The sequence below is a fragment of the Neopelma chrysocephalum genome, unplaced genomic scaffold (genome assembly GCF_003984885.1).
Source record: "Neopelma chrysocephalum unplaced genomic scaffold, ASM398488v2 Primary Assembly neopelma1_43, whole genome shotgun sequence".
Lineage (NCBI taxonomy): Eukaryota > Metazoa > Chordata > Aves > Passeriformes > Pipridae > Neopelma > Neopelma chrysocephalum.
In genome coordinates, this window is record NW_020897702.1 from 22517453 (window position 1) to 22535013 (window position 17561).

General features: G+C 40.5%; 1 protein-coding gene across 1 annotated transcript in view; it reads right to left on the bottom strand.

Annotated features, from left to right (window-relative positions):
- The window catches only part of ACER3 (alkaline ceramidase 3), a 53422-nt gene extending 37300 nt beyond the window's left edge, over nucleotides 1-16122 (bottom strand). Inside the window, exon 1 of the mRNA XM_027677610.1 lies at nucleotides 15901-16122. Within this exon, the coding sequence (XP_027533411.1) occupies nucleotides 15901-16003 (103 nt within the window). The 5' untranslated portion in view covers nucleotides 16004-16122. The remainder of the gene's footprint in view (nucleotides 1-15900) is intronic.
- Between the last annotated feature and the right edge of the window lie 1439 nt (nucleotides 16123-17561).

Below are 17561 nucleotides of genomic sequence, written 5' to 3' on the forward strand. Positions count from 1 at the left end.
GAATTAAATGTTACTCTCAGAGAGCAAAGAAGAAAATGTTTGCAGTTTAAAAGACCCCTGGTGGCCTAGTGGTTAGCATGCAGGACTCTCACTGCTGCGACCACGGGTTCAAATCCCAAGTCCCCCGGGCAGATGGTAGCTCGTTAGCCCTGTGAGGCCATCCATCTATGAGAAGGTCACTCTAAACAAACCTACGTCCTGAGGACCTCACTGCCATTGTCCAAGCTTGCTTGGCCCCGGCAGATGAACCTTAGGATTAAAGGGTGGGCTCAGTTCAGCGCAGGCTGTGTCTCACCTAAAAAATCCATTGCGCAGGCTGGAAAGGTAAAAGACCTTTCCCCAAATCTTCGTTCGCGAAGATGGGCCATTATTACACATAAAAAGGTCATTTAAAATCAGGACTAACAAACACAACATTCACTACAGGAAGATTTTTCAGCCTCTCCTTAAGGACAACTGCATCTCCCTGAAACAGGAGAAAGGGAAGTAGCTGCTACTTTCTAAAACAGATACCTAAGTTGCAATAAAGTCAAAGTATCCTTTTAAATAAAAAACACAAGCAAACAAACAAACAAGATTTTAAGGCTGAAAACATCCATTTCATTGCCTGGATATCACTGGGCTCTGCACAGTCAATTTTAGTGCACTTCCTGGATCATGTAGCTTTATCTTTTTCCATCACTGCAGGAAGACATTAAAAATATTGTAAAAAAACAAAGCCTGTCAGAAGGCATCATGCAGAACTTGATTCATCCTCCTAGCAGCTTTCAGTTACAAGGAATTCTACTTCATGGTTTTTGTTTCTGGAATCACCTCACGCAGTTCTGGTACAAAGTCATTTGGTAATGTCTGTTTTTTCAGCTCATTATAAGAGAGTTTACCATGTTTAAAGAAATTGGAAAGCAATGCAATTTGAGGCACATTTGAGAGCATAACCATCTACCATTAGGTATCCCCTCTTGTAAAGAAAACTCTTTTCCTTTCCTTGGAAGGAACTCCATAGATATGAAACCAAAGACAAACAGAAAAAGAGAATGACAGTGAAAGAAAAGTGAGTCCTGTGGCCCAGCAGCACCAGATAAAGTGAAACAGTGAAAGATAAAAAAGGTATTTGGAAGTTAGATATGAACTGGAGGAGTAGGTAGTCTAACAGCCTAAAGACTGAGGAGGAATCTAGAGTATCTCCTTATAAGAATAAGAAACTTATTCAAATCTAATATGGGAGTTTTTGCTAAGATATAAGCACTTCATAGTTTGCCTACCACAACATTCAAAGTGTCAGAGAAATTAACGTGAATAAAATGCAGCAAGTTGCCATACAGTATATGCTATATATTATCAGTCAATAATAAGTAACCCAGAGCCCAGAGGAGGTTTGTATCACTGATTTTTGAAAATAAGAGTATTTCATGATTGTTCAGAAGAACCAACTACACAGAATTGGCTGGTTTAGCCCCTAACTTCAATCTCGCACTGTTTTCGTTTACGGCTTATCACCAGGAGGGCAGTCCAGCAATTAGATTTTCACTTCCACCAGCCAGTTTTAATATCTTCCACTTCAAAGTCTACAATAACTGCACTTTGGAGTGTCAGGAAATGAAAACTCCTGTTTCCATTTGATATTTCAGAAGGACCTCAAGGGGAGAAAACCGAGTCATCCTGACAGGAATTTTGCCAATATGTAATTACTGAACTCCCTACTTGCTAATGTCCATGAAGGAGCAATATAAACTTCCTGTTACTCAGTGAAATACAGCACAGCATTACTCCAGGCTGAAGCACAGTGCTGGTTTAAAAAATAGAATTATAAAATAAAAATAAAAAATGTGAGCAGGGAGGTGTTTAGAGTGTTTAAGTGACAAGATCAATTTTTCACCTTGTGTAATTCTCCTTTCCAAATGCTAAGCAAGCCTTGATTTTGTTTACCAGGGAATTAACTGAAGTTACAACTTCAGCAATTCAGCTGCAACTTGTATTGGTCACCACATATCTAGTAACGAAACAGGAAAAACACCAAAGGAAACAAATACTGAAGGAATTACTGAACTGTATAAGCTATGTGTGCAAGCTTCCTTCAGAACTGTAAAAACGGGTAAAGATAATCAACAATTCAAATGTATTATTAGAGAGGCTATTAGATCTCCCTATGTCTTTACAATAAAATCAGAAATCTAGAGAGTAAGTTCATATAGATCATAGGAATCATAAAATTAAAAGACATAAAACAGCATAGAAAAATGTGATGAACTGAGTACATTACAAAGCAATATGCATTAATCCAGCTCTGTACAGATGTTGTCATCCTATTATGAGAGAAACTGTAAGGAACAAACGGGAGGGAGGGAACAGCTACAGCAACTAGGAGTACTACAAAGGAAAAGAATTATTTACAAAGGAAAAGAACAGCTTCCTAAATCTTAGCCAGACGGTAGCTACAAGAAAGCAACATGGAATCCAACAGATTTACATGGGGGAAGGACTGAAAAAAAAATATTATTTGCACTACTAATGAAGAGCATTCTGATCAGCACTAACACACTGACACAAAGAAAAGGGAAGTTCCAGTAGAACATCTAGAAACCAAGCTTATTTGGCAGCAGAAACATCTCCCAGAAGAAGCCATGAATCCTGGAAGAGTTGCAAACAGAATGGACAATCCATGGCAAGATATACAAAGCAAACAATGCACTGTGGGCAAAGAAAGGCAGCAAGCGAGGCAGGAACACAGGCTCCTCAATGTTAGCACAGATGCATACCGCTAGTGTGAGCACGCTGCGTTCCAGTCTCACGCTCCTCAGCCCCAGCAGAGCACTGCTCCCAGTAAGTCCAAGTGCTGGGACAAGGCCAAGAAAACTGAAGGCAGCATTGCTGCTGCAGAGCTAGTGGCCAACTGGAAGGTTTTAGTGTCTAAATTCAGCATGCAGGGCAGCTGTTCTGCATCTTCTAGGCTGCCTCTGCCTTGCTGGGCCTCCATTTCTCCAGGATATGTAAATGTACACTGATATCCTTCTGAAGAGGTAAACCATTTCAGTGATTTATTGGGTTGGGGAGGGTAATGAGGTAATTTTAGGAAAAAAAAAATTATTCATAACACAATTTGATTTTTATTCCCAGAGTGCATAGTGATTCTGACATACTATATCAACTGATATGTTCTCATTATGGCCTTACACACTTTATATTCCAGTTGCAGAATTAATTCCCCTGACATTCATCATACCAGTTCAGCTAATATTTTTGTAGATTGTTTCAGTCTGATTACAGTATTTCATATTACATTTGTGTTCTTCAAAACAATCAAAAGTTAATTAGAAGGAAAAAGCTCTCGACATTGCTGACTAACAAAGCACACACAAGTAAGCTCAGTTCAAACCCTAAAAGTGTGGGTGTTTTCTTATGCACAAGCCTCTTTGGTATGCACGTCTTACAAAAGCACCTATAATAAACTGCTTCTGAATTGCTCTAGGTTACAATTAAGCTATCCTTTCCCTCACCCTCCTCTCTGCAAAGTGCTTTGCTACTGTGCAGTAAAGACACTTGAAAATTAGAATCTAACAGGAGACTTTACTAATATTGACCTTGCTTCTTGTGTATATTACACTGATAAATGAGTGAAAGCCAATACTACACAAATTCACATTTTAAAGCTCTTGTTTCTTCATAAGAAATGGATACCTTTGAAGACACCCTTGCAATCCCAGAAACACAATATTTGTGTTTATCATGCAGATTAAAATTTAGATGGTGAAACATTTATTGCTGAGCTAAAGAAGTTTTTGCTCTTTCCCCTCAACCCCAAAACACATTGGTTACCTATTCAGTCTCCTTTACTGAAGGGTCTAAGCAACCCCAGCCTTCTGTGTACTACCTCTCAATATCCTTGCAAGGAGAGGACAGGCTAGATGAGGGTGCCCGAGTCACAAAGAAACCTGCATAAAACTGAAACCAGGACTTGCAAACACTAAAGTGTACCTCTAGCTACTAGACTTTCCTTATCTGCCACAATAAAATTGAATGAGTTCACCACACCACCTCTCATAAATAAAGCTTCAAAGTAGAAAGGACATCAGATTAAGAGCTGAGTACTTTCCAGAAGAAATGTTTTTGTTACCAGTTCTCATTTTTAGCATAACAGAGTCCTCCTTCGCCTCCTCCTGGAATTCTTAAAGGCTACTGCAAATGATGAAAAAGCATCTAAAGACCCAGAACTTGTATTGATGGGTTTTTTGAGAAAGAATAACTGCTAATTTTTTTCAAAGGAATCTGTTTTAAAGCCTTTCACGAGTGAAGTCTGAGATCAGCATGAGCTGCTGTTCCCCAGAAGCGCATTAAAAGGGCAGATTAAAAATGGAGGACCAACTGTGAAATTTAACAGGTAATTATGAAAGCAATTGCAAGGAAAATATTCCGAGGTGACAGGCCAGAATAAAGATAGCTACAACACCTAAGTTAAAAAGCCGTGTTCCTCCCTTTTGAAGCCAATTATCTTACTGTAGCTCTAACTATGTTTATCACACCTATGCCTGGCACCAGTGAAGGGCATTCTGAGGTATTAATAACTGGGTTATGCATTTTGAAGGGAGCATTACATGAAAAATAACAGTATTTAGGGATGTAACAAAAATGCTATCAGTGGCCATTTTTTGAGACTGCAGGAAGCAGCCTGGGAAAATATGATAGTACACAGCTTCTTTCTAGGACATTTTATTCTCAATTCAAGATATCCACAATTACAAGGAATAAACTTGCATTACAACTAGCTGATATGTCATCCTGTAATATTTTATTATTTCTTTCCTAGAGTATGGGAAGCCGCATGGAAAAGAGAGCATCATTTCCCCAATAAACATGCATCTAAGATGATAGTAAACAGATCAATTACTTTCAAGTATACCTGGAAGGATTTTGAAAACAAATTTAAAGTAAAAACAGTTGACATAGGCAGATCATTTGAAATACCAATCTAGAAAGCTCACTAAAAGCAAGTGCTTACAGCTGGAAAATGCAATCAAAGTCTAAAGAGATTAGGCTGAGATGATGTAAAGTTAGAATATTACATGCAATAAGCTTGTTGCTGAAGGGCAGATTTGCTTCCATTATAGCCTTTACTGGAAAACAAAATAAAACATATTTTATATGTTATTTTAAGACAGATTGATGATGTCAGATTGGAAGGAAACAACTGAGATGACAAAACTTACTCTTCAGCCCCTGCTAAAACTAAGCAGTGACCAATATGATGTTAAAGTGATCATCTATTTGATTTTCATCATTCTTAATTCCTTCCAACCTTTCTTCTTCTATACTGGTGCCAGTGTCCTGGCTTCATGTTCACTGTCTGCACCAAGTCCTCTAAGTCTAATGGTCTGTCCAGAGCAGAAAGCACAGCTTTTGGCAGCAGGCAGCTTTGAGCTACCAAGTACATCTGCCCAGCATCTGTCAGTCCTCCCTACAGAGATGCCAATTTGAGGCACAGAAGCTGTGGATATCAGCTCAGAGGCTTTGCCAGGGCTCCTACAGGCACTATGCAGTGACATAAGAGCTGAGCCTGAGGGGAGCCCACTATGCTTACCGGATGGTGAACAGCAGAGAATAATGCATGCCAGCGCTCTTGTCCAGGTATCTGTAGCTTTAACTTGAGTACCCTTTCTTCAAAATCCAAAACCTCTAGCTTTCCTCCTTTTCTTGCTATCAGTGTGGATTTCCCCTCAGTGTCCAGAACAATTAAAGCCTCTCCTGCTAATGACTCATGCCATTCTTTTGCATTTTACCCTACTTGGATGGTAGGAAATCAAAGGTGAGATGCTACGTGACAAATGTAGAAGAACACATGGGGATAATGAAACTAGTCAGCAACCACAGCATGATTGAGATATATAGCAACCACTCAAATACTGATGGGTGACATTCTCCCTTCTATCAGCAGTATTAATAAAAAAATCCCTTCTGTAACTAACTATCTTTTTTTTGCAGGGCTGCCTTAACTGGAAAGTCCCAAGGCTACATGGAACACGATAAAAGAAAGGCAGCTGATTTCAGAAATGTCTCGGAGTCATCTTCTTCGCTCCTAAATACCTAACTTTATCTCTTTTGCTAGGTATTTCTTTTCTCTAAAGTCTTCATAACCTTTTCCAGTTAATATAACAACCTCTGGCAAGAACTTTCAACAGTACCCAATTAATTCACTAACCCAAGACCCAAAGGTTTTCACTCCTAATCCACAACTTCTAACTCCAACTGTACTCTTTAGTCACTGTCCAATCATAATTTCAAGACAAGTTTCTTGTTCTTGTATGAAAAATGAAAAGAAAAAAAAATTGGCAGTTGTCTATCCACCCACAAACCTTGGCAAAAACCATCTATCTGGAGGGGAAAATGAAGCTTCTTCTTCACAAAGACAGTAAGATCAAAGTCCATAGCTTAAGTATCTCACAATCCAAAACAAACAGAGGAAGAGATATAAAACACATGGAAGATTCAAGTTTTAAACACTGTCTTTTTGTGATAACTTAATACAATATCTATATAGTAACAGTTCATAAGGTGGGTGGCGAGCATTTGGGCAGAAGTCAGTTTTATCGAATAACGATACAACATAGTTGAAAACCATATACATATTAACCAAGTTCTCAGCACAAATAGTAGCCCAAAGACTGGCAGAGGAAAACTTTCAGAGGAAACATTTGAGACAAACATAGAAAAAAATAACGATGCAAAAAACAAGTGGAAATCAGCACGAAAGAGTTAAAAAGCAGGAAAAAGAACAGAGGAGCTTGGAAGGAAATGCGTTTAAGAAACGGAAATAGCTTTAAGATATTTCTCCTCAGCCTAGAGTAGATTAAAAAAAAAAAGTGGGATACAAAAAATTAAACTGTGATGGATTCAAGAGTTTTAGCATTTGAGTACTGTGCTGATATTAGACATTGTGTTGAAGAAAATATTCTGAGGAGCCTTGCAGATATATAAAACTCGGGCCTTGAAAGATTTAACAGCCACCAAACCTCTGAGTGAAAAGCAACTGTGATATCACAGATCACAAAGCCATAGCAGTTTGTTTAAGTGAACGAAAACAACATCTGCTGTATGATTTCACTACCACAGTGCACTTCTCTGCTGCTTTCCACGGCATTGACACAATTCAATTGAACTGATTCTTATTAGGGACACTGCATCCACCAGCTTGAAAGAAGCACAAATGACATGAACCAGCAACGATCCTCTGGTTTTCACTCTGCTACTTCTAAAGCCACAACTTTCCACAGTTGCTGCTAGTGCAGCTTTATAGAGATGGCACTAAACTGTGCCCATCTGCAGGTACAGGGTGCTATGAAAAGAACTGCATTGCCAACCTTCTTTCTAAATTTCTGTCATTAAATTGAAAAAAAATAAAGCAAAAGGTTTTGCTTCTCCGATTTTCCAGGCAGTTTACTCACACACTGGTCAGCACACTGTGTACATTAGTTCTCTCTGCTTATTTGGGTCATTTCCAGAAGTGTGAAAAAGACTTGGGAAGAAAAAAAAAAAAAAAGATAAAAGCTTCAGTTTTCATTCATGAACAAAATATTACCTGGAACAACTCTGAATTTATATATTTTTCTTAAGTCTGTTAGATTTAAAACCTAAAAAAAAAAAAAAAAATCTATATCCTGTAGGAGGAATGCAGGAATATTTGTAGAAATACACCCTGCAGCTTTCTCCTGAGTGCAATAACCCCCAGAGCAGCTTGTCTGCTGTGGTCTGGGGCCAGCACCAGACTTGAAAGTCTTTGGCAGGAGAACTGGAAATGCCCTTCAAGAACAATCAAGCCTGTAATGAGAATCACACAACATAAGAAAGTTTGCTGTGTAACAAAGGGCACGTACTTGTAGAGGAAAAATACACCAATTTTACCTAGGAGAAATAAGAACTCCACTCTGTGATTAAAAATAAATAAATAAATAAATAAATACATAAATCAGTTCTGTTGGTCATTTTAGCTCCCTGTTGTAGATGACCCATTTGATATCAGAGAAAGCCAGATCTGCAGATCCTTTCTCAAAGACATGCAAGTAATTTTACTTTTTCAGTTATCCTCATTGTAAGCTTGAAATACCCACTAGAAGGGATCACAATAGCTAGCATGCCTTCCAGTTGGGAAGCAGGTCTTTGTCTGAACAAACAGCGTTGTTGACCAGGGAAGATGCAGAAAACCTGATGAACAAATGATGGATCTAATACAGAAATACTCTGTCCCAAGACTAAGAGTGTACAGACTAATTTTAATGCTCAGTGCTCCACAAGACTTCTTTGAGCTAGTACTGCATCTGATTCCTACATGCCAGTTCTTGTCCAAATGAAAATCCTTATCCAACTGGAATTAACAATTATTAAAAATCCAGCCAACAGAGTAGTGGCATCTTGAGCTTCCACTGCAAATAATGAGCTCAATAAAACACTGTATAAATCAGAGAGCTTCTAGGGTCATGTTTTATGACCATAAAGTTGATGCCTTGAAATCCTACTAGTTGGAGACATCCTCTGGTGTCCTCTACCATATATCCAGGACTCATGGAAAAGCAGATGTGAAGGAGAAATGGAGGAGGAGGCTCAGCTAGTATGAGTTATATACAGTGTCCTGGCTTCACTCACCTCATCCTTTAGGTAGAGGTGGATGTTCAGCTCACCCCTAACACCATGTCTTTTCCTAATTCTGCTTGTCTGCTTTTTTGCCTGAAGAAGTCTAAATCTTGCCTTCTCAAACCTAAAAGTCAAGTCCCAAAGTAGCGTTCTAAACCCTGCCCAGCTGAATCAGTCAACACTCTTGTCCCCTTCTCCAGTTCCTCTGGTTAGGGAAGAGAATCAGGACAATGGTACCTGGTTTAGGTCACAAGGGAAAAATACCCTTTTGCTCACAAAGCCAGCAGGAGATCCTTCAAGAAACATGCACTCTGCATGTATTATTCCAGGGTCACTCCAAGGACACAAGATTTGGAAAACAAAGGAATGAAGGAATAATGCAAAACTGAATAAAATAAAATAAAGCCCCAGGACACAGCTGGGAAATAGACACGCTGCTGGACACTAATCTCAATTTTGAAATAAAGTTTGGAATTTCCTTCAGGGAAGCTCTGCAATGTGCTGGGCAGGTTGAGTCACCAGTTGCTGGAAAGACAAAGAACTGAAGAGGAACCTTGTAAGGCTGGGGCTACCAGGACACAAAGTGTGCATCTCTTCACTGGGATTGGCAGAAAGGATTACTTCTGCCTCCCAAACTCCAGACACACTGAAGTACGTGCTCTGCCAGAGGATGATGGACCTAATGGACCTGATCGTAAAGGAGATAATGATCCTGCAGATGCTGACTGCATTGATAATTTAGAAATGTCAGTTTTGCAGTCACTGATCACAGTGCACATGCAGTATATTTCTTCAAGGAAATTCAATTTTATAAACAGAAAAAAAATCCTCATTAGACACTTCAGGGTTTTGAGCTAGCACAAAAACTCCAAGGCTTTTATTATTGCATTTTCAAGTGCACAAAAGGGTCTGTGTCTGAAACCTTAAATCTAAACAGTGCCCAGCAAAATCACTGACATTCTACCCAAAGCTTGCCTATATGGAGATATTTAGATCATTAATGGTAAAAGACTGACACTAAAGAAGTGCTGCTCTGGTTCTTTCTTTCTTTTTCCAGTTGTAACCTTCTCTAGAAGTTTCTTCCCTCTTTGAAGTACTTCCACAACCACAGAATAACCAAGCACCTTTAATTCATGCAGCAGCTCAGCTTCTCTGCTAATGGACTGAAAAAATGTCCATAATTAATGAGGCAGGTGTAAAGAGCCCTAGAAAAACCAATCCTAGAAAAATCTTTTCCCTGATAACCACTTGTGAGTTCCCTTCTTCCATTATAAACATCATTTTTGATACATATTTTGAATTAAAAGAATGCTTTGCATTTTCTTAACCTTTCATGAGCCACAAACCTTTCCATGATCCTCTTGTCAGAGAAACAGTCAAGTGTGTGAGCACCTGCATGTGTTGCACAATAAAACAACCATATACTGCTGAGACACTTCCCAGGGTTATTTTGAATATTTTTGCAGTGATTATGAAATCTTTCTATTGTTTTAAAAAACATCTTTCCCCATCTGTGAAAGGTTCCAGCAAATATGGAAAGTGCATAACAAAAGTAAAAGTTTCACACACACACAAAGACACAACATACTCCCTACTAAAGACATTTTTGTCTTTCGATTATGAGAAGTTGTTTTTAATCTGTGACTAAAAGCTCATTTAAAGTAATTTAAAAGTCAGCAGTGTTCCCTTACCATCATTTATATTACATTAACTTTCCTATTTCTAACTAAAAATATATATTCTGCAAATTCATATCACGCAGTTCATAAACCTCTCTGCCTTAATTTGCACATAAGAAAAATTAAACTGTAAAAATTTCACTGCTCCGTTACCATTTGGAGTGGCAGATGTCCAACTGCCAGCTGTACACGTGCTGAATACGAAGCACTAATTATAGAGTAATCAAACGCTTTGCTAAACCATATTTAAGAATTTTATTGTCACTTAATGACTACACAAGTATTAGTAGATAAACACACATGTGGTCCATTAGTACAGCATCTGCCAAGTTTTAAGCATATCCATAATGTGTGGGATAAATGAGAACTGATGACTGGACAAATCAACTTTCCAAGAGCCTTTGACCCTGTCTTTCAGTGAAACTCTCGAGAAAACAGAAAATTATCACAGAGATAAAAGGTAGAGTTGCATCATGGATTAGAAAGTGTCAAAGAGAAAAAAAAAAAGGAAGAATTAAAAATAATACATAAATCTCTAGTTGTGGCAAAATGCATCTAAACAGTGCAAAGACATTATCTTCAGGCTTAAGTCAAGTATATGCCTTTACAACCCGGGAAAGGAAATAAATTAATGCAATTTGTATTTGCCACTGACTCAAAAATACTTGAAATCATTAAAAAAATAAGAAACCATGATAGCAGAGACCATCCACCTGGCTTATGATTTTACTTCTGCTATATTATTCTTTGAAGGAAGGAACCCTTCTTTCAACTTTTTTTGTCTACAGCACAAAAAGCAAGCTACAGCGTTCATCCTAAAATACATTCCACAGCTGGGCACTGTTCCATACACTCTACTTGACTTTACACTCACCATCAATTAGTTTACCTTTTTTGCCTGCATTGTCCCGTCAGTTGAGGGAGCTTCCTCAAGGAGCCTGATGAATTTCCAGAGGAAACTTGAGATGTGGCTTCCTCCAATTAGGTCATTAAATTTACACACTCGAATCCCTTTACATCTTAAAATCTCTGAACTTGTGACATTGTCTTGCCTTAAATTGCACTGCAGAACTCATCTGTGTCATGTCATCTTTAAATCATTCAGTCTCAGCCAGGCAGTTGAGCTGATCACACCCAATTAAACATAATGATGTTTCTTTCACCTGCCACTTTACTACTGAAAGGACAGGCAGAGCTCTTGAAGGCAGACAGTTAGCTTTATTTTTTTAAACTCACATGGGCAGTACCTAGCCTAACAGTCTCTGTCTGCTTTCCAAAGCCTCTGGCAAAAAAGGAAAAATACAGCAGGATGCCCAAGAGGAACAAGTGACCGTCCATATGTGGCAGTAAAAATTCAATATTAATGACATTATTCTAAGTTCAAGTAAATTTTGCAAGCTAAGTTCTAAAGGAACAATCCCTATGCAAAACAGAGATCTGTGCATCTTTGGCAGCTGCCTTTTTTGAGCAATGCCTAAAAAGAAACAACAGTACTTTTGTGTCACTGTTCACAATGTAGAGAATGCTTTGATGCCAGTCTACGCCATCCAAGATGTGAAATAATGAGATATCTCACATCTAACGACGTAAGTAACAGTCATCTCAATCTCTTATTTCTTGTCTTAAGCAAAAATTAGAAGGATTTGAGCAAGAGCAGCAAAAATAGCTAGAAATGTGGGTAGATTCTCATAATTTGGGGGGGGGTCCTAAATAAAGAGCCCAATAAGGAAAGCCCAGTTACAAGTATTTTCTTACCAGATCTCCAATGAAAACAAAAAGCAATGTATTTAACTCTGGTAGTAATAAAATAAAAAAAAATTAAATCTTTTCTTATATGGAGCTATCAGAACATACTGGGACAGGACCAAAAGCCAAGAAAGAAATTATTTCACCAATTCCTTGAGAAGGCCAAAACAATAGTCTAGATGCTTGCTGCTGTAAATGCCAGCATAAGGATATACTCTCTCAAAACCAGTCATGTTGTAGATGATGCATATTACTCATGGACAATGATAGCTCAAGGCAGTATTTCACATAACTGGAAACATCACTCAAGTTTGATCCAAACTGAAACACAGCACTCTGTTGATAACAACAACAAATTTGCCCTTATGACTCTCCTGATTGAGAATTATAAGCCCTCATGTACCACACAGGGCTCCTTTGAATTTAAAGTATTTGTTTAAATTTATACTACTCTACATGTTTTCAGCAAAGGAAATCGGTGAAGATTAGCTATATTCATTCATTGTATTCTACAACAAAAACTCTTATTACAGGGATGACAGGAATGCAAGAAGGGTAAGGCATGTGTCATATAGACATTGACATCAAAACAGACCCCCAAACCTTAATGCTTTGCCCTTGTTCTGTTTGCTTGGGTGGGAGGATGGCGGTTTTATCCTTTATTATTATATTTCTCATAATTTAGTGTACAAAAGTTTGGGTAATTCAGCATTCAAGCACTGGGACAAGGAAAGGATTAGCTAAAAAAAAAAAAGGAAAAGAGAGCATCTCTACTACTTGCCCTTTAGCACACAGTAGTCAGTCCAAAGGTCCTGGGAACCCCTGAATAATGAATTACTACACCATACAGTAGGTTTGATCAGTATGGGATGTAAGAGTCATTTTAGGGTTTAGCATAGTTAAGCTCACAAAACTATTCTTTTCAACTGGTTTTCCATTTCAATTGGTTTAATATTATACAGAAGGCTGTGTAGCAGTTAGTCATCCACCTCCACGGGGGAGGAAAACTGGCTAGAGACAGACTCAGAAAAGCAAGAAAAAGCATTTTTCATTATTAAAAAAATGAACTTCTGAATACAGGTCATTGTGCTTGGGGTACATCAAGAGAATGCAAATAGGCAGTCCAACAACACCACCTTACCTCACTTCCACATCTCTGATGACATGCAATGGATTAGCTGCCATCACTTACACTCGCTCTTTAAGGACTGAATGGCAAAGAACTGCATGTGGGCTTTTGGAACACAATGTAGCAATGTGTACTAAAAGTAGCATATGAAAAGCAAATCCCTAAATGGCACAAAGATGTAATTTGCACAACAACGTTTCAGTTTAGCTCTTCAGTCTGCAACCGAAGGAAAACAATATTTGGTTTGAACACACCAGTATCCTTAAGCTTTGGGCCTCCAACAATTTTTTGATTTATAACAAACATCTAATGCAAAATTTTTAAATATCATCAGCTTTAACTGAGTGGTACCAAGTCAGAAACCGATTTTCACTCTTCTGTAAGGTAGCACTAAAAACAATACAAGCTGATGAGAAATATATTTTTGTACTTTCTGGTTTGTTTACTCACTGAATTTGAATTTTTGTTTTGATAGAATATGAAGGCCATAAGGGCATAGCAACTGACAGAAGACTACTGGGCCACAGAGACCTCGAATCTCTCAGCTCTTCTTAAAGCAACTGGATTTCAGGGTAACTGATCTTGCAAAGTAATCAGCTTCACATTAATTGTTTCAGAGAAAGTTAGGAAAGACCTCTTAGTTGTTTTATGAAAGATACATTGTTAACCACTTCAGCTGGCTAAGATTTAAATATAGTGGGTTCATATCATGGCAAAAAAACAAACAAAAATACAAACAAACAAACAAACAATTACTTTCCTGGACCCTGAAAGCACTGTTAAGAGAATTACTGCTAAAGAAAACTTAAACCATCTTGACATCTCTACTGAAATTAGCTACTTTTAAGCCAACCCTAAACCCAAGTGGGCTTACTCACTGTTTTGCATTTTAAACTTAGACCATTTAAATGTTTTAATTTACAGCACAGACCTTATACAGAATTTTTTCAGTGCAACTGACAGACCAACAAACTGCAGTCCCAAACACGAAAACCATAAGGAGGGATCAGACCTTCTACAATTACTCCTTTTTTCTTCAGAACAGAAGCCTTTCCACCTCCCACCATTAATCTCATCCTCATCTTCCTTATCCTGAATAATCTAGAAGTGGACAAAAAGTATCAGTTCACAAGGCCAATAATAAGGGCATTATTTAAAAAATTTACATGCTAGACAAATTTATTTTTACATGGGTGAAGCAACAGAACTTCCTCTTCCCTATAAGAATTCTCTCACAAATTATGCTTTACCATGAGGAAAACAAAAATACACACTCTGCAAAAGTCTCATTCTATTTAAAAACTTCTGGGTTTGTCCCATTTAAGAGTATTCCATTTTGTTCCCTTTTCAGCCACCCTGACTCTTCTCACCATAAATCTACACACCAACTTCCTTTTTCCTCTGAGTTTCTATGCTGCCTATGCTACTGTTGTTCATTTCAGATCCTGTTCTCCTTCCCATTCCCACACTCTGAAACCTCTTTCACAACTATTCATTTTGGTTCCTCACCCATGTCAGTGTTTGCAACCAGGAGTCACAGCCTGGCATGGACACATAGAACCTTCCATCTCCTGCATGCCAAGCTCTTCCAAAGCGCTGCTGAAGCATCCCAGTTATGCGAAAGGCCTCCTCAGATTGCCCGCTCCAAGCACTTCAGGGTAGGAGAGCCTGGTCGCTGCAGTACTATTTTCCTAGGGCCTAGCACTTCAAAAGCAGCCGCCTACCTTATACGTGTGAAAGTTTTTTGTAGTACAGGGCATCTGTCAGGCAGCAGCACATAATTATAACTACTACACCCTTTAAAGTCACTGTCCAGGATGTAGAAATATTTATTTTTCAACAAAACCTCACTGACATAGGTCTTAACCCTTTACTACCTGCCACAATACACCCCCTTCTCAAACACCTGATGGATGGTCCTGTAGTTGAAGCACCTTCTTCTTTCCCTAGATGTGCTTTAATATACCTAAAATCCCAACTGTTTCTGAATAACAGTTTTGAGGTTAAAATGATGGCCTGCTCTCTTGCCACTGCTCTGAGCTATCCTAAAAGATAATCACCTGCAACAGAGCAATTTGATTGATGATGCTCATGACCGACCAAAAACTAGCTGGGGGAAGGTATCTCCCCTGGATGAAGATGTGTCTTCTGTATGAAGATACCTTTTCTCTTCCTGAATAGTTTCACGTGGTTTGACTGTCCAGACTGGGCAGATGCTTCCATCTCAAGGGGAGCAGAGCTGCAGACCCATGTGGCTTCACAGCATGGCACCCCAAGCACCATTTCAGTGAAATCCCCCCTCTTCACCCATCCATGTGGTGCCACACAACCATCCCAGCTCCCGTGATAACGCCGGGACCCACCTCACCGGCCACCCCATCTCAGCCCTCCCTGCAGGCCCCCGGACACCCCTTCTCCTGCCCTACCATCCCCTTGGACACAGGCCGAAGAAACACACTTGGGATAGGGGCCCAAACAACACGGTGGGGAGAGAGGGGGCTACACCACCCCCTCCTTACGACACGGATTTGTGGTGGAAGGTGGCAGGAAACACCCATTTCCACCCAGCGGGGCTGGACGAGGGGAAGGGGCGCCGTCCCTCCGCAGGAAAGAGGGGCCAGGGAGGAGGGGGGATTGCCCCACAGCGGGGTGAGGGCACGGAGGGGGGCACGGAAGCGGCGGAGGGACGCGGCCCCCGGGGCAGGAGCCGGGGCCGGAGCGGCCACTCACAGAACTCGGCGATGTAGGAGGACACGGCGTAGTTCTCCTCGCACCACTCCAGGGTGGAGGTCGGCGGGCCCCAGTAACCCTCCCGGTCGGCGGCCGGAGCCATCGCGGCGCCCGCTTCAGGCTCGAGCGGAGCCGAGGGAAAGGGGAAGCGGAGGGAAGACGGCACCGGGCCCGGAGCGCAGCACCAGCGGCGGCAGCTGAGCAGGGAGGGCGGGCGGGGGCCGGCACTGGGCCCGCCCCGCCGCGGGCGGAGCCGCGGGTCGCCATGGCGACGAGCTGCGGCCTGCTGGAAGGGGGGCGATGACTGGGGGCAGGGGAAGAGTTTTGTGGTAAAAAGAAGAGATGTAGGGAGTCTGTGGGGAAGGATCGGTGTGGGGCACGTTTGGCTCTTAGGGAGCCCGCGCCATGCCCCTGTGGGGATGAGGCGGGACGGGCAACATCACGGCGCCCTCCTCGCCCTCTTTTCAAGCCAGTTTGGAGGCTCTGAGGAGGTTTCCTCCCTCAGCTTTTCTCACCGGTTTTCCTTGCAGACTTCAGGGAGGGTTTGTAGTGTGAGCGGGGCAGCGTGCTACCTTCGTGTTGTTAGAGCAGGGATTCACAGAGTCGTGGGGTGGTTTGGGTTGGAAGGAACCTTAAAGGCCATCTAGTCCCAACCCCCCTGCCATGGACGGGGACACCTTCTAGTAGACTAGGTTGCTCAAAAGCCCCATCCAGCCTGGCCTTGAGCAATTCCAGGGAGGGGGCATCTGCAGCTTCTCTGGGCAACCTGTGCCAGTGCCTCACCACCCTCTCAGTGAAGAATTTCTTCCTTAAGGCAATGAAGAGGCAAGTGTTCCTCATACTCGTGGGCTGAGAGGAGGAAGGTTTTTTATAGCACTGCCTACTACACGGGGGTTTTCCTCTCATCTGATGCCTTATTTAGTTTTCTCAGTGCTTACTATGTGTACTATACTTACACCCATAATATGCAAACTGCTTCTCAAGCAGAGTTGGTATCCAGAGGCAAGCAGAATCTAAAAAGGGAAAGACTCGAAACACATGAGAAAAGAAAAAAGTGCACTAGTAAAGGCCTTGTAGTACTATGTGGTTTTTATGTTTCAGAAGATGGTCCAAAGATTGGATGAGAAGCTTTGGGGCAGACCTTGGGGGCTGTACACAGTGCTTGCACCCTGCTGGTCAGCAGAAGTTATTATACCCACTTTTAAACACACAAACCTCTTTTCCCACATCTTATTTCTCCTCACCTCCCCTTCTGTAAACTATAAAACTCCAATCTAAACACAGACCTTTCCTAGTGTAAATTTCTATCATGAAGACTAGCCTGCCTTCTGCAGTTCAGTTTACATATCATTGCTTTCAGCATTAGGCAGAGATATATTTAACATATATCACTATTTGTCATAGTGTTATACAGCCTTCAAAGCAAGATTTATTTTAGTGATGGCAATAACAATACACTTAAATGGTCAAAACAGCATCAAATAACTGTGGATTTTTATATGCAGACTGACTTTATATATTTTTCTGATCTAGATTATCCTTCTGAAATTTAAACTTTCAAAACTGAGGGCAGGAAGAGTACCAGACTGATCCAGATGCAGAAAAGTGGCTGTAAGCAATGAAGAGGATTTTGGCCTGTTTGATGCATGTTAGCTTTCCGG